Source organism: Sebastes fasciatus, chromosome 9 (assembly GCF_043250625.1).
Source record: "Sebastes fasciatus isolate fSebFas1 chromosome 9, fSebFas1.pri, whole genome shotgun sequence".
Classification (NCBI taxonomy): domain Eukaryota; kingdom Metazoa; phylum Chordata; class Actinopteri; order Perciformes; family Sebastidae; genus Sebastes; species Sebastes fasciatus.
This window is the reverse complement of record NC_133803.1, coordinates 9287912-9312918: the sequence shown is the minus strand read 5'-3', so window position 1 is coordinate 9312918 and position 25007 is coordinate 9287912. Positions and strand designations below refer to the sequence as shown.

The 25007-nt window shown below is 41.4% G+C and overlaps 1 protein-coding gene across 3 annotated transcripts; it reads right to left on the bottom strand.

Moving 5' to 3' along the window:
- Positions 1-3479: 3479 nt before the first annotated feature.
- Positions 3480-24728, bottom strand: ccar1 (cell division cycle and apoptosis regulator 1). Of its 3 annotated transcripts, none has more exons than XM_074645864.1 (26): positions 24593-24728; positions 21802-21963; positions 21427-21602; positions 21142-21300; positions 20542-20574; positions 19796-19992; positions 19381-19507; positions 18392-18511; positions 17158-17350; positions 16849-16993; positions 16588-16767; positions 16211-16436; positions 15065-15178; positions 14579-14745; positions 13498-13708; positions 12222-12305; positions 11846-12034; positions 11399-11590; positions 10425-10646; positions 10210-10339; positions 9842-9930; positions 9608-9748; positions 9377-9497; positions 9005-9187; positions 6465-6670; positions 3480-4540 (listed from the first exon to the last, which is right to left on the bottom strand). In XM_074645864.1, the coding sequence occupies exons 2-26, from the start codon at positions 21911-21913 to the stop codon at positions 4460-4462; spliced, it is 3798 nt and encodes a 1265-aa protein (XP_074501965.1). In that variant the 5' UTR covers positions 21914-21963; positions 24593-24728; the 3' UTR covers positions 3480-4459. The 3 variants fall into 3 exon arrangements, with proteins under 3 accessions (XP_074501965.1, XP_074501967.1, XP_074501966.1); XM_074645866.1 differs by having other exon boundaries at positions 16588-16743; XM_074645865.1 differs by lacking the exon at positions 24593-24728 and adding an exon at positions 23694-23829.
- Between the last annotated feature and the right edge of the window lie 279 nt (positions 24729-25007).

The following is a 25007-nucleotide window of genomic DNA, read 5'->3' as shown; positions in this document are numbered from 1 at the left end:
CAAAAACAACTGTGGAACTTTCTCACACTGTAACCCAGTATTCCCAGGGAAAGGCCTTTGAGAGGGGGATCGTTTCCTCAACAACTGCACCACTTTGCTGCGCCGCTCCCGAGGAAGCTGGGTTCCTGCAGCTCCAGCTGAACAGGGGCCCCCCTCTCTCTCTCTCCTCTACCCGGGGCCCGTGCAGGCTGCTGGGGAGACAAGCAAATGCATCAATAGAGCCTCTCATGTATCAATTACCTGAAATATCAAACAGCACGTAAGAGGGCGGTTGACTTGTTTGTTTGACTTTGGTGGTCAGAACGATTTCTGGCCAAACTCAGATATGTGCAAATAGTGAGGAAAAAGTGTATTTCCCCCGGAGGATGTGTGAGGGGAGCTGGGTCATTTGTCATCTGTATGAGTTATCTCGAGCACAATTCATCGCCCAGGAAATCCAACTCTATGCTGCACAATACAGCCAGACAATAATGAGCGAAAAATAAATCTTGTACAGTTTCTGAGGTGAGAGAAAGTTCAGAAAAGACAGAGCTTTGGTGCTGCTGTGAAGATAAGGTCAGGGTTCAGTTTCTGTCGATTCATTTGGATTCTGAGGTTAAAATTTGCCCCATCTGGCACAAAAACACACCAACATAGGTTTATAATATATCACTTAGTTTGGCTTCATTTGGGCAATGACATGCATTTGTGTCTTATCGTGTCACCATCACAGGCGGGATTGTCCAGAAAACAATGCAAAGAGCTAACAAACACTGACTCCTGACAGGTTTTGAAAAGCCGACCCGTCGGGACTCTGTAGGCTGTGTGTGAGGCAGGGAGAGCTCCTTTTGTCATGGTAACTACGACTCTGAACTTTTGACATGCACATAGGATGGAGGGTGTTAATGGTAAAGAGTGAAGTGTTGATGAGGGAGTGGGGAGAATTGAAACACATCTACGAGCCTATGGAAATGTAAGAATGAATTAAACTAACAATGAGACCAGTGTAACGTCACATCCACACACGTACACATGCTCCATAACCGCACCCCAAGACTTCAGAGGGCTGATTTACATGAAAAGTGAGGAGGGGGTGAAAATGGCAACACGATCAGTTACTAAACCAAACTCCCTTTTTTACTAACCCCGTCTGCCCCCACTCCTGGAAACTGCGACCCTGCATTGAAACGGTCTGATTGTCAGCAGACTGGCCTGTGAGTGCAGCAGCTCTTTGATACCAGGATCGGGGGGGTTAAAGAGGAGGGCGGGGAAGTGGCCACAAAAGCCTTCTGTTGCAGCCTGGGAGTGGGGTTACCTGCCCTGCTCTCTGCGGTGGGGTCTAATTTCACACATCACATGTGCATGCCTACGCATATGCATGCACATCCAAGTGCAAAAACCTCACTTTCACACACACACAGCTGCTCGCAGGAGGCGTGAGGAGTGTGCACGTGGTTCCTCGGGGGACAAATGAGGTTTGTTTGTCAAGTATTCAGAGCTCGACACCAGGACAAAAGCAGCCACATAGCCAAAGTACTGGGTGACAGATAGTCATTGTTCTGAAGGAAATGACATAGACGAGCTGCTGGAAACTGACAGAGATGTTTCCTGCTAAGGTTTTTTTTTTTTATGTGAACCAGGACACATTCTTGGTGGGAACAAATTTAGCAGCCAGTTTCACAGCTGCAGCACCTCCATGAAATAAAAAAAAGAGCTGTGAATTTAAATGAAAATGTAGGGGGAAATGTTGATTAGCTCCTCAGGGGTACAAACGCTTGTCTAAAATAAGTATATAAATGTTCTGTATGAAATAAATCAAGACAAACTAATGTTTCATGAGTGAGCAGTGAGGTGTAACAGACTGGGATCTGGACTGGTTTACCACAATCATAAAAGAGATCTATAAAAGACAAAGTGATTATTGAATGACCGATACATTCATTAAAAAGCCCTCTTTTAACAGTGTGACAACATGCGGAAGGAAAGAAGGAAAGTGTGTTTGCTTGTGAAGGGAGTGGCGGGAGAGGAAACAAACAGAGTATTACATCGACAGGAGGTCAGAAAAGTCCGGTGGCTGGAAGACATAAAAGAGACATCTCAGCCAGGGAACAAAAGCTTCAAAGGTAAATGATCTACAAGAGGCTGTGAAGCAGGAATCTCCCTGTTCCTCACAGACTCAGTGACAACATGCTTCATTAATATTCCTCGTCCAAACTGTGTCTGGTCACACCCATGATCTCTTACTCCAACCACAGGGATACTATTCCTGATAAATGGCGTGAAGTCACAAACTATCACCAGTGAAAAATCTGGGGGAGTAGGTAAAAAAAAAAATGTCTGTCCAACCTCCTGCTGTTGAATCAGCCGAGTTTTTAGTTGTAAAATGTAAACTCCCCCAAGGACATGAACCCAGTGTCCTCAGATGTGGCTACAGGCAGCGGCAGACTTAAGTGTTAGACAAAGCAACTGCCTGAGGCCCTCAACTAAAAGGGTCCCTAACAGCTATAGATTTATTATGTTTAGATAGATATGAAAGATATTGAATCATGTTACTGTTCTAACTCTCTGTACACCAAATAACTTACAAAAGGCCCCCAAAGCTCTTAAACAATATGCAACCTATTACTTACTTCTTCAGAGGAAAACATTGTAGTACTACATTTACCTGACAGAGAAATGTTTCGCGTTACGTTGCAGATTCAGATTTGACTGACAAAATATAGCAATTCAAATATGATGCATTATTACAAGGACTGTCAAAAATCATGTGATAAGTTGATAAGAGTATTAACTACATGACAAATCTCCCTTTAAGGTACATTTTGAACAGATAAAAAATGTGATTCATTTGCAATTAATTGCAATGAACTATGGACAATCGTGATTAATCACAATCAAATATTTTAATCAATTGACAGCCCTAATTATTACTCATTAAACTATCGAGCATCATATTAGAACTGAAGGCTCCACCTTGAACAGACGTTAAGTACATTGTGCTGACATTACCTCTCTCTTCACTTGAAGGAAACATTTGAATGCAGGACTTTTACAGTGCGGTATTAATAGTTTTACTATTAATAGTTAATTTTCCTTCAGAAAAACAGGTTTTGAGTAGGCCTACTTCTTCTACCACTGCCAACACCAACATTTGACCTTGGGGCTCCCAAAATCACTAAATCCGTCACTGAAAAACACACCCGGTTTACGGTTAACCGCGGTCAGTAGATCGGATGGAAGGTTCTTGAGCTATGCGAATAACACACAGAGGGACAACAGACAGATATCTTGCTTTATAGTTATTTCTATTCAGTGGCATTTTGTCTGGTCCCCTTTTTTGCAAACGTCAAATGCACAAAAGTAAAACTAATATTTATTTTTGATCAATTAAATCTGCTTTTTTCATTGTGCCACAGATTCCACATTGCATGATTCAGATTTTTACGCCTCATTAATACGTCTTGTTCACATTAGGGAACAGGAAAAATGCAGACACACTGTAGTGTTAAAATGGACCACTTTACTCTTGCACAACACATCCATAGAGTACATTTTCAATATCAAAAATAAAATTGCCTGCTTTTGAGCACATTTGAATGTAATTGTGCCTCTCTTCTAGAACAACCCAAACCAACGCACACAAGTCCAGAGATGGATTTCAAAATGTTCATGTCTTTGCAGCAAAGATTCCTTCAGCAGAAAGCACATTCATTGAGCTAATCTTTTGGTTCACGTGTAGTTTCTTATTTGAGAAAACAAGACAGGTGCTCGTCACAGTAAAACATGAAACAGTGCAGCAGTCGGTGGATACAGTCAGGAGGCGCCGACAGCAAAAAGGTCCAAGAGAAGCAGGAACCATGCATAGCCATGTGTTTGAAAAAACAGCAGAAACCAGTCAAATCAGCAAAATAGAAGAACTACAAAGTGAATGTGTGAATTTAACACAGTTGTGGTTAAACAGCGGATGGGGGGCGATTTACAAAGAAATTCTGTCTGAACCACATGGACCCCCATCCCGCCCTTTTTCATCCAAAATTAGTGTCTTTTAAATATAGTTTTTTTTAATGAATTCTCTTGCACATAAATAGCATCATTATTGCTCATTAGAAAAACAAAAATCTCTGAAAAGTACAACTCACACAAACTGGCATTTAAATCTACAACAAAGCATTTTATTGGCCATAACAAAGCTAAAGCAATGGCAAAAAGAAATGTTAGCAACTGAACTTAACTTACTTCAAACTGAAAATAAGCATTTCAAAGCTTTGTCAAATTATTCTAGGTAAGAAAAGTAACTCCTCAGAAATCTATTGTACACAGAAACTGAGGTGAAATTAACACTAATTCATTAATGATTTTATACATGTACTTAGGAGACAATAGGTCCAAATAAAACACCGCCAAATTATACTTGTTTAGTGAATATTTACAATGTTTAAGATAATCAGTGTTACAGCTTAATATATTTTAAATGTGTCACTCATTTATCAGCGCCGTTTGTTTGAGACGTCCGAGTGCGATCGTCAGTAACTTCATCACCCGACTCGTCTACTTCTTGATCCTGAGAGAGACAGAAAAACAATCAGTGAATACAGCTCTTTCAAACTTGCATCTTGCATCCTGTGCGCTCTCGCTGCACGTCTGTATACATCTGTATAGGCTTATCCTTCTCTCCTCTCTGCAGCGCTGCTTGACTCAGTACTGAGCACTCGGACTGTGCAAGTCATCCAAACGAATCAAATCATATGGGCACAAAACCGGCTACGAGAGCTACAGAATATCCACCATTATGAATAAAAGGATTTCTGTCATCTTATCAATCGTGGCGTTATTTTGCCTCTCACATACTCACTCTCTGCCTCTCTCGGTCTTTCTCTCTCTCTGATGCACGCTGTCCAGAGGTAACAGGCAAATACAATCATCCAAACAGATAATTGTTTTGGGATGGCTTGTGACAGCAAAGATCAGGCATAATGTCAGACCTGTGCGCATTCAGGGCACGAGCAAGACACTGAGCCATGAAGACACCACTCGACTCCGCACCATCGTCTGCTCAGCCGTGATGCTACTCTGCCAGTGTTGAGTGTATTGTAGCGATAGGGACGACCCACATATCCCATCATGCCTGCCTAGTGCCGGGTGCTGGAATGAGTAGTTTGTTACGTTTGCCGTTTTATGTTGCAAAATGCAAATGTTTGAAAAGTGTCATTTTATCCTAATTTATAGTTTTAACCATGAGTGAGGTTATGTTTCGTGAAACCAGGTGTAGAGTGCTAGAGTGATTAAGTTGTTGTCCTCTGTGTTACATGATGTTGAGTTGACACTGCAGACAGCTGCCTTGGTCTCACATGCTGCACTGATTGCTGCAAAATGGTAAATCAGAGCGCGCTCTGCTGGGCAAACTTTGGAATGACACCAGTTTAATACAGCCTCAAGCAGCTTTTTCTGTATTTAATTATTTAAAGATGAAAGCTTTCATATCACTTTTCATAGCAAAAATCAGACAACATATACACCAATACCATGATATCTGTAATAGGCTAAGGCTGACTGATAAATTGTCAGGATCTAATATTTATTATAATCTCTTATGCACAAAATCAGTTTAATAAACTAGCAAACACTGAAAAAGCAGATTTGAATGCGTTGAGATTGATCGTCCCTCATGCTCACGATGCTCATTGAGGCTTCAAAGTAGGGCTGGGTATTGTTTAAAAAATGTAATGCCAGTACCAATGCCAGTACCCTTAGAGTACTTCATTCAATACCCATCATGTGAATGGAAGCAGTCTGTGTCCTACTGACTAGTTAATCGCCGCTACACTGCACAGCACTCATACAGCAGTTACTGCTGATAACACCGTACCCCGACCCACAATGGGGGGGGCCGCAGTGTCACGGATGCGCAACACCCACCCTCTAGCTACTTAAATAAAGCAATTGTAGTATAGCGCCATCTCCTGGAAGGTCAAGTCCATTCTGTTTCTGTGGTTCAATGTCACGAGAGTTGACAGAAATTCAAGCCGTTTCCATTTTTCGGTAGTGATATATATATTGGAGCTAAAAAAGACTAAAACTGAAATAAATTTAAAATCATTTTTATTAGTTTTTTACCCAGGCAATATCATTTCAGTTTACTTTTTCATAAAGGATATTGTTTTTATTTAGTTTCAGTTTACTAAAAATATTTTTCACTGCTTTTTTTCCGTCTTAGTTTGGACTGACCATTAAGGTGGACCAGCTATTCTTATTTTAGTGACAAGCTGAGTCAAATGCGACACCTAGTGGTAAAATTCGGTATAAAGGTCTGGTCCGGTTTTTGGCTTAATATAAAACTGGCTCAAAAATGTTTACACCGGCTCAACCCTACTTCACTCACACAATGATGTATTCCGTGTCTGAAAAGGCCTTATGAGCTCATTTCTCATGCAAGGTAAAAATGAAATAGATGAACAGCAATTTCATGCTTTGTAAAAATGTTGTACCTTTTTCAGCACTGCCAGCAGCTCTTTGACGGAGGACGTCAAGGTGTTGGACGTCTTGTTAATCTGGTCGTGGTAGATGGTCTTCTGCTCGTCCGCAGCTTTCAGAGTCTGCTCAGTTTGGCTCAATGTGCTTTTCACCTCCTCCAGCTCCCTGGTCAAGGATTTGTTGGCTTGCTCCACCTGAGCTTTCACCTTTGCATCTTCATCTGGAAAGAGACAACACACAGTTAGATTGAGGGTTGGAATGAAGGCATGTCAGTGGTTTTCAAGAAGCAACTTCAGGTCAAATTATACTTTTCTACAACTCAAACTTGATGGAAAGCTAGCATAATTTGAAAGTAGCATCGCCTCAGGAGCTCCGTCTAAACCCACCCCCTCCTCTCGGGGCTCCTTCCAAGGCAACGCCCCCCCCCCCACACATATGCACGAGCACCGCTGCATCGTAACTACTTCACAGACAAAGAGCAGAGAGAGGACCTCAACAACGCTACCTCATGACAAGTAACCGCGGCAGTGCTACTGCAGGGCTGAGTTTTCTCTTCCATTCTCCAGTAAACTTGCGGCGGCGACGCGCTTTGAGTTCAGGCTGGTGCACGCCAAGGGTACCAGCAGGGAGGCAGGGAGGCATCTGATTGGCTCTTTCCAAGCGGATCGCAAGGCAGTGATTGGTAGACGTTTTTACAGGATTACAGCAGCTACAGATGACGGCTCTTTTCCGGTCCTTTTTCAGAGCTCACAAGTAATGGATCGTTGTCGGGGTGTAAAGACCATTTCTACCAATATAACAAATAGTGTTTACTGGAGAACAACGCCAACCCTGCCTTTAACTATTAAATAGCACTTGAGAAAACATACAGTTTCCCAAGTTAAGAAACCAAAAGGTTTAGACTCAGTCAGAATGCCTTGTGTATGTCAACCTAACAGAAAGCATCCCTGTGTTTAACATCATAACAAGGTATGCTGACCTGATTAACGCAAACAAGCTGACTAGGTTTGTCAAAACAGCCGGGAAAATTGTTGGCCGCCAACAAAGTCACTGTAACACTGCTGTACACAGGAAGGCACGTCAATTATTAACAACACTTAACGTTCTCTCTATTCTGAATTTGAGATTAGGCCTTTTGGACAACCCCTATAGATTATATAGTAAAGAAGACCTCCTGCAAACTAAAACATATGCAAGGCATCATTGGGGGTCAAGCACAGTTGATTTAATAAACAGCCCTAAATGCCCACCCTAATAAAAGGCACACAGTTACCAGTGGCAGAGCAGCAGTGTTTTCTCTCTATGGCCTGTTACCTGTTTAACAAACACCTGCACATGAATAACAGCTGCAGTCTGTATTTATACTGTGTTCTGCTTAGAGGCTCAGCAACCATTTCTACTGGCACAATGCCTTTATATTATTTATTAATTATTTGCATCTGTATTTATTGATATTCTGATTGTGAATTCATTATTTAATATGACTGTTGTGTCTTTTGAACACTGGAAATTATTTATTAGGCCAAATGTTTCAGGGAAAATTTAAATGATGTATCTTCAATCAAACCCGACGCTCAGGAATTATCAGCTTCACATGTGACTGAAAGGAAATGACGATAAATGATGTAAAAAGTGTTTCTTGCTGACAGACAGACTCTCCTACTCTCTCTGTCTTTAATCGTATCCATAATAAAAGTTAACGGGGTAAAGAACAGATAATGAAAAGAAATCTTTCTAATAAATGCAGAAAGGTTTTTGTGGTCCATTTGTTGTTCAGACCTTCAATTAACACAGGTTTTTAACTAGATGATGAATCAGAGGTGAGCAAAAACTCGTCTGTTTTTGGCCCACATCTTTCGTCGGCTTCAACTTTAAAATGTTGCCGTATTGGCACAGTTTTAGTTTTCTTTGAGACCAACTCTGCCATGTCTCAGCACCCCCAAAAACATGAACTTTGAACTTGAACTTTCTAGTAAACAAACACAACATGCGCATCTTCCTCCCTCCCACCACTACTGAAATTGAATCTTCATGCAGCTGGTCTCGGCTCAACAGTAAATTGTGCACGGCCTGTCAGACACTAGTGGCTTTGTTAGTCCGTTTATAAACAAACATAATACGTTAATCACGTTGTCATATTGCTTATTACTAATGCAATACAAATTGGATTTAGAGCTGTGACGCTGTTGGCACAGGTTGCTGATGTAGGCTAATTTTTAATTTGTTCGAACATGTCATAATGGCAAATGCCGGTTCAGCTGGTTTGCATAAAATCAAACCAGTTTAAGCTCGTACACCAGACCGGACAAACTGGAAATCGAGCCAATTGTACTTTGCATGTGCCAGTTGTTAGTAATGTGCCAGTCCACGTTTCAGAAATCACAGAAGAAAGAAAGCTGAATGAAGTGAGACTGGGCTTCTTTGTAGCAAAGCTCAAATTGAGCCAGATCATTGTCCAGATGGACTTCTGACACAGAGTGTAGCCTGCAACTCATGAGACTATGAAAGCATTTCCAAAGACGCCATACACCGTATAAAACAATTCAAATCATACCCATTTTGGCATCCTGCACCATGAGCTTCTGTTCTATCTCCTCTCTTGCTTTCTCACTCTTCTCCAGTTTCTGCATCATGCTGCCGACGTCGACCATGGCTCCGTTATACACGATCAGATTACCAGACTCACTGGCCTCAGACTGTGCACGAACTTTTGTAGCAGGAAGTAGTCCTCGGTTACCTGACAGAAAGAGAGAGAAGAATTTAATAAAAGAAAAGAGCTTACGACAGAAGCCCTCTGCCATATGGTAGCTGTAGCTTATTTTAATGACACTTTCTATGTCATCATAGATTTAAAAATTGTGCTTAATTGACAGTATTAAAACAGTGACAGAAACATGTTTAACCATAAAGACCCATGATAGCTCACCTATGAGGTTTTCTATTAGGGCTTCATTAAAGGAAGGAATGGGTTCGTCCTTCCCCCGGTCTGTCAGTTTACGGTAGTAACAAGACTCTCTGACCACCGGCTTGTTCAACAGCTTCTTTATCTGGAAACAGACATAACAGGCAGGCAGTGAGTGAATAAGACCGATTAAGAATCAGGGATGCACAGATCCAGAAACAAACCATGATGATGATTGTGACTGTGTCTGTTCACCTGAGCACGAGAAAGGTGTAGTCCCAGTGTGTACAGGATCTCCTCCAGGTCTCTCTCCAGCAAATAACCACAGTGACTCTGGTCAAAGTAGACAAATGCCATCAGCAGCTCCTTGTTGTGTGTGACCATCAGCTTCTTCTCCTGGTGTAACAACAACAACCACATTTATACCAACAACCATGATTATGCTACATCAATGTGTTAATAAGATGCCCACAACAATAACCAACCAACCTTGTCTTTAGATGACCTCTCTTTTGACGACTTGCGGTCATCCTTGCGGTCTTTCCGGTCTCTGTCATTGGAGTCGTCATCATCCTTGTCTAGAGAATATCAATAGAAAAATCAAGTTGGAAAGTGGAACGAGGTTGATACATCTTTAAATTTGATTATTATTATGTTGTGTTTAATTAGTGTGAATACAAGAAACATTTAAATATTCCAAAAAAGTGCGCTAAGCTTTTCCTCACTTAAGGCCTCAGAAAAAGTGGAAGTGTTATCCATCACAGGTTCAGCGTGGTGCATGTTTTCTCATCATTGGCCAAATCATATTGTGGAAAAAAATAATCGTTTGAGTTGTATTTAAAGAAAAGGTGCAGTACCATCATCATCGTCATCCTCTGCATCTTCAGCCTCCATGGGGTCATATTCTTCAGCATTGGCCGTGCTGCCATCATCTTCGTTCTCCTCTTCATCTCGAGACAACTCTTTTTTCACAACCTTTTCATCGCTCTAAAAACACAAAGTCACATAACTGCATGAAAATACACATCATTTTTGGAGCAAATGACAGACTGAGAAGACCAGATAGACTTGCCTTCTTCTTTTCCTCCTCATCCTCTTTAGTCTTCTTTACTACTGGTTCCTCACTCTCCTCTTCTTTTTCCTTCTTTATTTCACGCTTTTCCACCTCCTTCTTGGCTTTCTTCTCCTTTTCCTTCTTATCATCTTTGGTAGGAAAAGCAGCCAGGACTTTATATATGCGGTAACCAAAATCTCTCTGTAGCATCTCGTTAAACAGCTCAGCAAATAAGGAAACCTGGATAGAAAAAGATCAGTTCAAAAAAGGTCACTTCTGCAAACACGGAACAGGTTACAGGTACAAAGATAGCTGCTAAAACCCGTTGCAAAATGGAAACATTTAAGGTTAACGTCTATGGAGGAGTGGATTTAGCCGTGCCCAGAGCTACGTAAAGAGGAGGTTCGACAAAGTTGCCCAGAATATGCAAGCAAGCAAGAACACCGCAGAACTGTATTAACCGCTGCCTTTGCAGCACCACAATTTATAAACTAGGGCTGCCCCTCTTAGTCGACTAATCGGTTGTTTTGGTGTCAGGAGACTAAGATTTCTTAAGTTGATGAGTCAGTTTTTATGCTTTTTTTCATGCTGAATGACTAATTTCTAAGAAATTAATGAGCACATCTCTGGTAAAGGCAAGATTTTAAATGGTTCTTTTGTGTGATTCTTTGTGGAGAAACTCACAGATCTGTAGATTAAATCAACAAATCGATTAGTTGTCGAAATCGTATGAGTGTTAGTCGGCTACAAATTTCTTTGGTCAACAGCACCCCTACCAGAAACTATCTGATGTGGGTCTTGACACGGGAGAGCGCTCCAGAGCTATTGGCAACCGAAACTTGGGGGGGCGGAGAAAGTGGAGCAACATCCTCGCCACGCCAACGTGTGACATAATCACAACATATCACGGCCTGTCGTGACATTTACATGTGCACTGTCAACTTCTTACATCTTCTCTAACACAGCATAAAACTGTGACCAGTAATTCTCACCTCAAAAGAGTGCTCCTTGTTGTCTTCCAGTCTGTAGTCCAGCAGCACACTCAGTGACATGACACTGCAATCAAATTTGCCATTCTTGGCTGCCCAGTTGGGGTGTACGATGATGGTGGGCTCATCAGGGAGGATGTAGCGCCTTTCTCTCCGCTGGCGCTCAAGCTCCTCCTGCCGCTTCCTTTCCTCCTCCTAACAGAGAAGAACACTTCAGTTAGAAGAGCTCTTCAGATGAATTTAAGATAAACCTAATTACTGAAAAAGTTTTATAATATTGAAAAGACTGACATAACTGAAATGTAATTCTTGCCTCTCAATGAACAATTGCACATTGTATGGAGACATTCACAGTGTTGCCACAATAACAAAAATGTCACAGCTACTACTAAATTCTCTCATTATTAAACCTGATCCATATAATCATTTAATTAATCAAATTCTCTGTACCTCTCGGTCTTCCTCAGTGCGAATCGGCTCCTCTTCCTCAGCAGCTTTGGGCTCTGGTTTCTCGGGCTCCTTAGACTCCTCCACCTGCTCCTCCACCTTCAGCTGCTTCGTAAGACGGGCGATCAGCTGCGACTTTAACCCCTTAGAGCTTAGAGAGCGACAATCAAGTTCTTTGCGCAGGTCATTTACCTACAAGGGGAGAAATCAGGGACATGGGATATGCACATTAAACTTTGGTAAGAGAAGTAATCTGAAGATTTCTCCATGCACAGTATACAATAATTAACAAGTTTTTACAGGTCCAATTAATTCTAAGTTCATTGTTTGTCTGTTTTCCTAGCTCTACCAGTGCTGAGGTTGTCTCCTTGAATCTTACCTTCATTGATTTCGGGTCAAGTTTAGCCCAGTGAGTGGGAATACTAACGTCCTTCGATTCATCGTCATCTTTCTCCTCTTCCTCCTTGACAGGAAATAATTAAGATAGAGACAGGCAGAGAGAAAGAAAGAGGTGGGATAGCAGACAGTCAGTACACTGCTCGTGGCCTGAGTGAGCTTTAAAGTTGATCCGTGCAAGAAGCAAGGTCACATGTCTTTCTTTGTCTCGTCCTAGTGAGCTCTCGACTGTGTTTAAGTCCACTGCTACTGAAGCGTACACAGGGAAGCTCTCTAGCTCTTATAAAAACCAACAGAAATGCCCCCCAGCTGCCAATCAATCAATCTGTGGAACACAAAAAAAGGTAAAAATCAATGAGAGGTGTGTCCAAAAGGTGTGTAGGTACATCAGGTGAACTGAAGCTGGTCTCCAAATGGAGTGAGGATAGGGTGGCGCTACCATGGTCTATGACTGGGGTATTGGGTATTGCCATTTATGGGTTTTAAACACCTACGTCAGATAGGAGCCATCTGTCCAACCAACTGCCCTGGAAAAACCAAATTCTACATATAGTCCAAATGAGAAAGTAGAACCATCAACAAGAACAGACAAGAAACAGGACTTTGGGGAGGTTCTCTTTTCGAAGTCAGACGATATCAAATTGTTGTGGAAAATCATATAAAAATACACATTTCTACAACAAACACGTTATTTACACACAACTGACTCCACAGATTCCAGCGTAAAGAAACATTTCCAGTGTTAGAAAATCACCACTGGCTCAAAGTTGAGAAACTATTTGAGACCATTGCTGAACCAATTTGCAAGCACCCACATTCAAAGCAGGCTAAGCAAGTATTCTTTAACATATTGCACAAAAAAATAGCAGGATTAGCATGAATAATTACACCCAGATTAGCACCGAATTATGATGCGTTTGAGGAGCTGGAAGCTGTTTTGTCAGTTGCGATCGGGGCCTACACAACACAACCTAGTCTCACTGCTTCCACTGTATGTGTCTGCTGGATGTGAGGGAAGGTGGATGTGCTGATGGAGGAATGGAGGAGTTGGAGCAGAGGAGAAGGGACAGGTGGAGGAGTAAACAGAAGACGCCTAGGTGAGGTTTGGGGGAACAATAATCTGCCTGTGTTTGTGTCTGTCTGCGTGAATGGTGAGGTGTGCGTTGTGTCTGATGTGTGTCTGGGGTTTGTTTGTTTGTAATTCCTGTGCCTTCCTGTGAGAAGCGGAAATGAGAAGAGAGGGATTAGCGGTTCAGTGCCTGTTCTCCATCCGCCTCCTTTCGCTCGGCCGACAGCTTCTCAGCCAGCTGCTCCCGGAGTCGCCGTGACAGCACCTCCCACTCTGAGCGGGTAGGAAGACAATGCCAAACATCCGGAAGAAACAAAACCACTGTCTCCACATGAGCAGGGACTGTCCGCCCCTTGTGTGTCTCCTCCGGCCGATGATAGCGAATCTCTGCAAAACGATACCTGTCGCAAAGGAAGAAGGTGCATTGGAAAGAAACATTCTGGTCAGGGCACATATAAAAGGCAAGCTTTGCTAAGACGAGCCTTCTACAGCTACTCCCTCCCATGAGCTCACTGAATGATTGTACATATCATTACAGTGACCCTTCTCCCACACAACACACAGTATAGACAAATGGACCCAGTCTGCAGCTCTCCAACTGTTGTCACAGGTTACGGCAGCCATTTCCAGAAAGTTGACAGACAATCACATAAAATAAATCACATCCCCAAATTCATCCCCATTATAGCTTCAGCCAATTATGGATGAGTGTTCTGCATTTAACCTAGGATACACTTAACGCACTACATTAGGGTTGTGCAAAGAGAGACAGAATCAACAGGACAGTGAAAGCCAGTTAAATATGTAAGATATTTAACAGGGAGAATAGAAAAATAAATTAAAAAAAAAACATAATCGCAGTGTCTTCTGGTCCAGGCTACTGCTTCCAGCCACAGTCCATGCGTTTGGTTTTTCATCACAATGAAATATGCATATACTGTATATGTATAGAGTGTGTGACAGAAAGAGAGAGCCAAGACGACAACACACAAAAGCCCAAAAAGAACATTGCACAACACAATAAATAATAATGGTAAATAATAGGTAGCAAATTAACAATAATCATTAATATAAAAAAAAAAAAGAAAAAAAAAAAGAAGAAATATCACATCATCAACATGTCCAGGATGAGATTTTGTATAGAAGTAGTAAAATTATGCAGCATATCAGAGTTACTCAATTTGGGATTTTAGTACCAGCAGAGTTATTTGGTTTAAACAGAAACACAATCAATGAGAAAAATAAATATCGATGAGAATAACAGCTCTTACCACTGAGTGCACAGACTAAGATCTATGCCTGTGAGTGCCTTGCAACAGCGTATGGCTGTCTTTATAAGGACTGCGGGATCCTTCTCTGGGTCAGCTCCATCCAGAGAGGGAGACCAGTGACCACCAATGGCCATTGCCTCATCTTTACCTCTCATTCCCACCAAAAACTAAAGGAGAAAGACAGACGGGTACAAAGGAAAGCCACAGAGAAGAATAGGTTAGATGGAAATAGGGAATGACGATATGGATAAGGGGTTTGGAGGGTGGAAAGAGCAAAAGAAAGAGAATAGAGACAGAGAGAAAGACAAAAATGTCAGCAGCATTTCCAAATAATCATACCTCTGAGGATCCACAACCAACAGAGAAAACAAACACACACAAGGGGAGCCAACGTCAGTTAGGACTCGTCCACATTGTTAGTACTCAGCAATGGAATAGGATCTTTACATCACTGAATGGCACAAGCATGGAAAATGTGTGATGTACCTTAATGAGTCTAGCAGGGTGTTGGAAGGAGTCTTTGACTTCCTGGGAGTCTTCTGCCAGAGCACAGGACTTGTGATAGAGCTCCTCTATACTGGGGTTAGCCAGTAGCATCACCTGAACCATAAAGAGACCACATTACAGTTATAATCCTGAAAATATTAATGAAATCAAACCCTGTTTTGACGCCATTTATGGTCTGCATTTTTTCCTACAATAGCCATTCAGTGTATTTACATTCAGTAAATATCTCTCGATACAGTCGTTTTTTTATTGGCAGAGTCCATCATTCCATTCATTGTAGTTGGGTTCAGACTGCCGACCTAAGCACAAGAAATTCTTTACACTGTAGCTCTATGAAGTCACTGCTAATGCCAAATGAACTGATGCTGCCTCATGTTTATAGGTGCAATGTGTAAGATCTGGCCAGAAATTTAGTTTAAAACGTTAAAAAAAATGAATCAACATTACTTCTATTATGAAGATTGCGATGACTTTTTCTGGCTGTCCACTAGGGATGTAACGGTACACAGAAGTCACGGTTCGGTGTGAGTTTGGTACAATGGAAAAATTACACTGTACGAACACGTACCAAACACCAAAAGGCAACAGGTCCCAATAAGCTATAAAACATTAAAGCGTCTCTTATGTTATGGAACTGAAAATACGGGTTGTTTTTTCCTCATCCCAGTGATTCGCACATCTGGATGATGCTCGGTGTGTTTCCATTCACATACCCTACAACGGTGGGGCAACACCGACGCACCGTCCTTGTTTTATACACAACTCTCTCTCCATTGCTGTTGTAGCTGACTGAAAACCTGCAGGCAGGTCTTCCAGCTCCAGGTTTTTTTTGCGCTCACTATAGAGTGACTGACTCGCACGCCCATCAGCTAGTTGTGTGGACCTCAGCACATGTTGCTAACGCCGTACAACTAAAAGTTTCCACGCTTGTGAAATTTGCTTCCGCATTACGTGCATTAATCTACATAACGTGTATTCTGCGTGCGGCTTCATGCACCAGACTGTGACCCACGGACCACAGCAGTTTGGCATGAATACAACAACCGTTACAGCCCTACTGCCCACTGCATCTTACTGAATATGAAAGACACACCAGTGCCATCTATTTATCATTGGGAGTCATACCTTAGCACTATAGGTGTGGTTGGCATCCGGAGGGTCCAGCACAGCCGTATTCTTGACTAGAGGATCCACCTCTTTGTGTAAGATGTGGAAGTTACAGGCGTTACTAAACTGGAAGGGTCTTGTTAGAGGGAAGGCTTCCACCCAGGTGAAGACAGCATCAAAGAAGTCGCTAGGAATGTAGAGGCTCTGATAGCGCCTTCTCAGCTCCATCATGTCACAGCTGGAGCTGGAGAACCCACAGAGGACAGTTAATACCTCCACAACACAAACTAGGACATACTGTTGACTATCACACCACTGACATGTTGACATACAGTACAACACTTCAGTGACAAAATAAAACTATCAGCATGAAACACTGAAAACATTGTACTCACCCATCTAAGCTGAACTTAGAAAACTGGACGGTGTAGCGAGGAACCACCCTGCGAGGCCGTCGAGGTGAGCGGTCACGTCTGGGAGAGCGGTCTCTGGAACGTTTACGTGTGGGCGAGCGTTCTCTTGATCGTCTGCGCTCACGGTCTCTGTCTCGACTAAGGAATTGATGTGAAAACACACTGAAATGAATAACTAATACCGAGTGCATATTTTAGTGACAAATATCAGATCGTGACAAGTGATATCTATCGACATCTCACCTGCGTTCCTCTTTAGTCCTGAGAATGAGCTCAGGGCCTCGATCATTGCGACTGGGGAAACGAGGCGGAGGCTCAATTCGTCGGACAGGCTGCGGCTGTGGCATCATTCTCACTGGGGGCTGAAGTAGACCCCCGGGAAACACATCTAGAGACAAGGGAAAGAGTGCTTGTTTAACCACTTAACATACCACAAAGATCGCTTTGAATTTGTGGTCAATGTTGTGCCAAAACAGCTGCAAAGATAGTGGTGATCATCACTGCTTTATATCCAATACTAGATAAATGCAAACCCACTGACAAGTATTTCACCTTTGGGTGGAGGCTGTGGCAGCAGAGGCTGAGGAGGGTTTTGGAGGAGAGGGGCCAGAGAGGCAGCAGACAGCTGGGCCTGCAGGAGGGAAGGAGGTGGAACCTGGGTCGGAACACTGAATGTGGTCGGGGGAGGTAGCGACTGCATCATGTTGGGTGCTGCCTTCATCATGTTAGGAGGTTGAGGCTGATTCTAGAAAAAAAGGGAAAAGAAAAAAAGGAGAGTTGAGCATATGTTCAAAAGCAGGTCTGAAACAATCTTGCTCAACAAATAACAGGATGAACTGTACAAAATCTTCAGTGAGTGGCTGCTTGAAAGAAAGAAGCTGGGAAAAGGTCTGAAAGTCTGCTTGGATGAAAGAATTGTAGAAGTCTTATTAATCTCTAAAAGGTAGAGGTGCCCGGATAGGCTGTCCTAAATAAATAATACCAGGTAGGCATATTCTGACGATATTCCCTGCGTGTAGTGAACAGACAAGCTCGGCATCTTGGTCAGCACTTTCAAAGGAAAAGATGGTGCCGAGATCAAATCTGGCATTCTGGCTGAAGTATAGGCACTTGAACCAAAAGGCAACACTGCCATCACATTCAGAAATATTAACTTAACTATAAATACCATTATGACAATTAGATATTTCTCACTGCTTGGTAAGGCACTGATTCAATTGGTGAGGTACTGATTTGAGTGGTACTTCAAACCAATTCTTTATATCAAAGATTACTGTAATCCAACACAAACTCTTAACAAGGTTTTGTTTTCTGTCATCTGCATTGTCCCCTGTAGAGAAATTTACCGATTTAAATATTAAGAAGACCCGAGTGCGAAAATGCCTCTGAAACAAAAGTAACAGCTCAAGCAACATTAGTTTGTTTTCCAAACAAAAGAATTATATAACTTGGTAAAAAGGCTGTAATCTACCACAAAAAGCACATTCAAAAATGCATAATGAAGCAATAATATAAAAATAGTCTCCCAGTAAGACGAATGAATGTTCCTTAAAATAAAGAAATGTATTGTTAAACCACTACAAAAATGTGGTTTTATCCATTTGGCAATGACAGCAAACTAAAAGAAGAAGCAAAACCTGCAGTTAAGAATAGATGCAACTATGGTTATAGTTCAACATATATAGGTTGAGCAAGAAAGACAGGAAACAAAGACAAAAAGACAAAGAAAGAAATTGAGTAGGGAGAAGGACCAACAAAGTGTGTGATTCAGGGTTAGGGGGGTTACATTTTGTCTGTTGTCCAAAGTGGAGTGCATGTCTGAGTAGCGCAGCTGCATCCCTGGCTCATTGTAAAGGCCGCCGAGCTGTGGGGAAGCTTGAGGTAAAGGCTGAGGCTGCTGCTGATGCTAGGATGGATTGAGAACACAACAGTCAATTAAAGACAGAGAGGTACAGATATCAAATCTGAAAGAAAAAAAACCCACTATATATTAAGACTCTCCCCAGACTAAGCCAGATGAATTGTCCAGGGTTTAAAATGAACCTGTGGATCTCATTTTTGGAGATAATTCAAAAAGATACTTTTTCATTTCACCATTTAGCTTCTGTCAAAGAGGTAAGTCAGCAAGTGTTCCAATGTTTAGTCAGACCAATAAGGCCAAAAGCTAGGGCTGCAACTAATGATTATTTTAATTGTCAATTAATCTGTTGATTATTTTCTTGATTAATCAATTAGTTGTTTGGTCTATAAAATGTCAGAAAATGGTGAAAAATGGCAATCAGTGTTTCCTAAAGCCCAAGATGACGTCCTCAAAATATCCAAATAGTTGGTAATTAATTTAATAGTTGACAACTAATCGATTAATCGTTGCAGGTCAACCATACTGAAACTAACTGAAGTACAGAACAACCACACAAGTTAAGAAAATGTACTAGACTGGGGGAATTTTTTTGGAACCTTAGTTCACATTTTGTGCAACTCAAAATATCATTGGGACGCGTTTTCAAATGTGAAATAACTTATCATGTGAATAGTAAATATGAATGAATTAAACAAAGTATGTGTCTATACATTTTTGTAGCACACAGGGCAATTTTAAAGCCATGAACAAATGTAGTGGACACACAGATATCATGCTGATTGCATTTATAAGGATACCAAAAATCTAAACATGAATAAAAATTCAAGCAGATACCCACAGTTTTGTATTAATGTACCCAAAAACGTTATCCAGTCCTTCCTAAGGGACTTAGAGCAACCTCTGAGTTTTCTCACCGACTGGTTTGTTAGCTGAGGTAAGGTCTGGATGCGTTGGGCGTTCCACTTGAAGGGCATGTTCGGGTTGTACACAGCTTCCACTAGGACCCTGTCACCCACCTGAGGAGTCTTCCCCTTCACAGCACTGAAAACACACAACAACAAAAAAACAGTCAAGACATCTCTATATGTCTAGTGACATCAGATTCAAACTGAAAAAGGTGCATGTATCCTTTGGAACTGTCTGTTATGTGTGCCAAATGATGGGTATTGACAAGGGCAGTGTAAGACTGGCATAAGAAAAAGGCATTGTAATGTAATGCATACTGTATAATAAAGAAATTATAGTTAATGACACAGGGCATTTAACTTATCATTCCACCAACACACTCATTTGCACAAGAAATATAGTCTGCGAGATAGTCTCTTTTACCTTAGCTGAAAGAAGACATCTTCATCTACAAAGCCAAATGTGTCATGTAGCTTGTTGACGACACCAGTGAAGACTCGCTGCTTCTGTGGCTGCGTCTGCTGTTGATGGCTTGAACGTGGTGTTGGGTAGGACACAGTAATCTGGGCTGTCTGCTGGGGGTTGGACATGCTTAGGCTGGTGGGCAAGGCGACGGGAGGCTGAGGGTCGGGAAAAAAGAAGGATCCAAAAATATGCTACTATGAATACACTTTGATTGCATGTAATCAGTAAATACCACTAAAACTCTGCAAGGAAGCAAAGGAAGACATTTTGATAGCAATTCAAAACTTGGCTTTTTCCTCATATAAATAAACTAAACACAAAGCCATGAAGAAAACTGGAAAAAAAACATCAGGAATCAAAAAGGCAAAAATACTTTGATCTGGTCAGCTATTGAAATTTTTGGCCTGGATATCAGTTAAAAAGGCTAAGATGTAAACAGATAGGACTGATTTAGGCATGTATGCGTTTTAGATTTTTTTCCTTCTACACCCTCCCTCTCACTCAATACATTCTGGGATAGGCTCTATCCCCTTGTGACCCTGAACATGATACGCATGTATGAATGGATATACACAGAGAAAAAAAAGATATGTACGAAATCATATTAATATTGTAATTCAACCCTGATGGCAAGCCTGGACTGCCATTTTGTAAATGACATAATATATACTGTATATAGCAAATGTAGATGTTTTGCACATTACCTGAGAAAGCAGTGCCTGTTGAGGCTGTGGAAGCTGTGAAGAAAGAAGAAAATACCACGGGTGAACATTTTGTTGACTGGGTATTATACATTTGCCCACATTGCAATGCAACACTCTCATAACAGTTCTGTACAGCCCGTGGTTGTATGTTCACTAAGGAATTCTGCTAGTGGAAACGAGATATATTTATTACTATGTATACACACATTGCTACTTGAGTAATCGTGTCAAATTACCCAGCACATTCACATGATCTGCCTCAAGAGAAAATGATTAAGAAATATGGAGCACTAAAGCATGAGGAAAAATGGACAAAAAGGATTCCAGAAGTCAATCTAATCTCAACATAAGAGTGCAAACGGATATTACCCACAGACAGCTAAAGCTTAGGGCATTTGAAATGACCTGACCTGTGCTCATTTTCCTACTTTGCTGACACAATCTATATGAAGCCATAGCAGAAATGTTAATATAAAAAATAATGCCCATGTCATTTATTTTGTCTAGTCTAAACCAACCAATATATTTTCAAGGATTAGTATGAGTGGAGCACTTTCCAAAATAAAGTGTGTAACAAAGCAAAATGAGCATATGTTTCACCTGATGAGGTACATTGTACAGTTGCTGTTGAGGGGGTTGCTGCTGTTGCTGCTGTTGCTGCTGCTGTTGTTGCTGCTGCTGCTGCTGCTGCTGTTGTTGTTGTTGCTGCTGTTGCTGCTGCTGCTGCTGATACTGCTGGAGGGCTGTATTGAGCTGAGACTATATACATTACAAGGAACATAAGAGGGATAGTGATTGATTAAAGTCAAGAACAGTGTTTACATGCGACCACAGCAAGATGCATAGATTGCTGAGTGTGCTTAGGACTCCCTCGCTGTGACTGACCTGCTGTAGTGCTGCTGCGGCAGCTGCTGCAGCTTGCTGCTGCAGAGCAGCAGTTTGCTGAGACAGCTGATAGTTTGCAGCAGACTGGTTGCTGAGAGAGGCTGCAGCCATGGCTGACTGTTGAGAGTAAACAGAGGGGGATGCTCCCAGAAGTGATGGCTGCTGCACACCAAGAGCTGCAAAGAGGGAAAATAAGGCACCAGATTCAGAGAGGTGTGGAAAAACACACTGAATGGGGAACATTGGGGGAGGTGGTGTGATGGCAAAAGTAATAGAGTCCATATAACCAAAAGAATACAACATTATATTTTGTGTAACCATGCACCCAATAAGAGAGGGAATGAAACTATCCAGACCCTCGTTTGTTATACTTACAGTGCAGACTACTGAGGTCAAGAGACTGTCCCGAGTGGCCCGGCTGGGACACCGCTGTGGCAGCAAACTGAGTCGCCCAGGGCGGATTCTTCTGTCCCCCAAATTGGGCCATGACTCACTCAGGTTAAGGGCAGTCTCTGCTCACCAGGCCGATGCTTGTCACTAAAATCAAAACAAAGACAATATAAACATAAAATAAGGTATATTAGAAGGAAGACCAACATCTTCTCCCCATGTTGTCCATGTATCTGTTTTTATGTTTTTTATTTTTTCCCACTCACAATGTTGTTTGGTTATGATTGCCCAGAAGCATTTATATATATTTAAATCAATATCCTCCTCACAAACACTAACCATACACTTCCACGCAACACACACTTGTCTTTTTTGATATATTTACGGTATTGTTATTGTTGTTATTATATATATCTTGTCCTAATTGTTTGTTATCACTACTATGTAGTAATATTATTTATTTATATTAATCTTGTCTCTAGGTGGAGGCTTCAGATAAGCCCATCAGGTTTTTTGCCTCTTCCTGCACTTTATATTATTCATTTATTTTTGTGTTATGTTGTATAGTCTTAAATTGTGCAAAACAAATAAACAAATAAACACTACCAGGGTGAGGGAATTTTGATATTTCATTAATGGGGTATCAAAGATGACACAAGGTTGTATTGAACTGACAAACTTGAACTGTATCTTAAAATGAGTTGAAGCTAGCCATATGAATTGCCCATTATAACCCGTCAGTGTTTACTTTGCAATGCAGGAGGTTACACAGAGAGACGTGTGTGCATCTGCAGCCAAAGCCACAATGAGGATTAAAAAATACATCCAATGTGAATTCTACTGATGGAAACGTACGAATAAGTGATAGATATCTGGTTAAAATATTGTTAATAGCTAGTAAGAAAGCTATCACAAGGAAATGGGGTAGAGTGGATCCCCCTACACACGAGCAGTGGATGGGGGTAGTAGAGGAGATATACATAATGGAGAAGCTGACACATCGTTTAAGACTGCAAGAAACACAGATGGAAGACAAGTGGGAGAAATGGACATTATTCAAAAACCAAAACAGCGATGAAGACGGCAGAAAGGACAACTGATTGAGATAGAAATGACATGAGAATGTATGGAATAAGATAAGATAGGATAAGATGAACCTTTATTAATCCCTGGAGGGAAATTCAGGTGTCAAAGCAGCAACATCAGCAAACAGGTTGAAACACAGGAGAGGTAAAGGTATACAAACATTATAAAAACACTAATAGAGATATCAAAGATACAGAGTGAATGGGTGAACATAGTGTGTACAGTCCGTCAATAAATAAATGTAGTGTGTGCAATAAATAAATGTAATATGTACATATGTGCAGTCTATAAAGTGGTATATATAGGATGTATAGTGTAAGTAAGTGTGAAGTGCACCAGTGGTTAGAGTCCAAGACGGTTGCAGATAGTGCATGTTTACATTTCTTAAAGAATAATGGAAGTGTAACTCCCAAACATGAGTCCTGTTTGTGGGTCTGAATGTGTTCATGCCATTATGTTGTTGATATGTGTATAACCATGAAAAACATCAATAAAAAATAAAATGAAAAAAATAAAAAACATACATCCAATGTAACATACAGCGTCACAATGAGATGAGCAGCGGTAACAAGGGGACGATGACATCATCCCTTACATATTAAATATGAGAAGCTGTTATGTTGTTTACACTGACTGGACAAGACACCACCTTAAACTGCCTGCGGTTGTTTTACCAGATATTAACACCATTAGTCTCACAGGAGGGACTGACTGCAATAAGCCGATGTAACGTTAACTCTTCGTGAGAAAAAACTGCTTATCGTGCTCACAAACTATCTAAATGATGTTACCTTTGATGTCCGCAGTGCTCCGTAGATTAGGAACTGCTGACACAGCAAACCTCGACGTCAGCCTGGCTAACGTTAGCCTCTTTAACTGACAGGAGGCTAGCAGGCAGCAAGGCCTATAGAAAGGAGGCTGCATCACGCGTCACATCTCCGGGGGTGCTGCACATGCGCAGTAGAGTCTGGTCTGCACTCGACATGATGTAGTATGACTTTTTTGATTTTGTTGGACATACTATACAATGACTATTTTAACCGTTTTCGACATGATATAGTATGATGTTTTTATGACTTTTTTTTACATACTATACTATGGCTTTTTTATGACCTTTTTGACAGGCTATATGAGACACTTCTATGACTTTCTTTTGCGCAGTACCCAACACAACAAGACCCGTGTCTCATCCTCCTTTCATAGGCCTTGTGTTAGCAGGCGGCTAGGCTATTAAGCTAACATTTTATCTAGCAAGCTAATGCTGTTATTGTTGTGGTTAACAGCAACTAACTAGATACTTTAAGTCATTATGGCTTGGCCAACATTATTTAAACGTGTAGCTACTACTATACTAAAATGCAGCGTGTAAATACTGAAGTTAGTAGCTATATATAGCTGCTAACTGTTAGCATTTAGCTTTGTTTCCAGATTAGCCTCGTGCTGGATCTGTTATCGAAAGCGAGGCCTGAAGTAGCTAACGGCTACTAACGGCGGCTAACGTCTACTAACGGCGGCTAACGTTAGCTGTCTCTGGCAGCTGGCAGTGAATGGACGATGTTTTAACATAATAAAATCACACCTTCACTAGTGGCAGCACCTCTCATGCACGCACATTAATAACTGCACATTAAAGGTTGAGGATAACTACCGTATTAAAGGTTTTAAATAAAGGATTGTCATCAGAGCTTACCGCTGTTATGTCCCCTGCACCCGGCCGATGGAGACACGAACTGCGCATGCACAGACACGAGCGACAGACTCGTGCTCTCTAGGAGGCAGCAGAGGTTTAGAGAATAAAGTAGTTCATAGGGTTTATTTGTTAAATGAATTGTTGCTGTTCCTGTGTCTGTACCTCCAGAGAATGAGTACAAAAGTTAGGATGTAATCTTTACTGCTCCCAGTAGACCACTTAGACTTACACACCAAAAACTGACAACCTGATATTTTCAGGTTGAATTTCATTTCATTCTCACTGTGCAATATCATTTCCACTTGTGCAATTTTGTTAATAGTCTGTTTATTGTCAATACTGTATATACTGCTCCTATTTTTATACTTCCTTCTATTTAAATGGTTCATATTTTGTTACACTTTGTTTAGCTCTT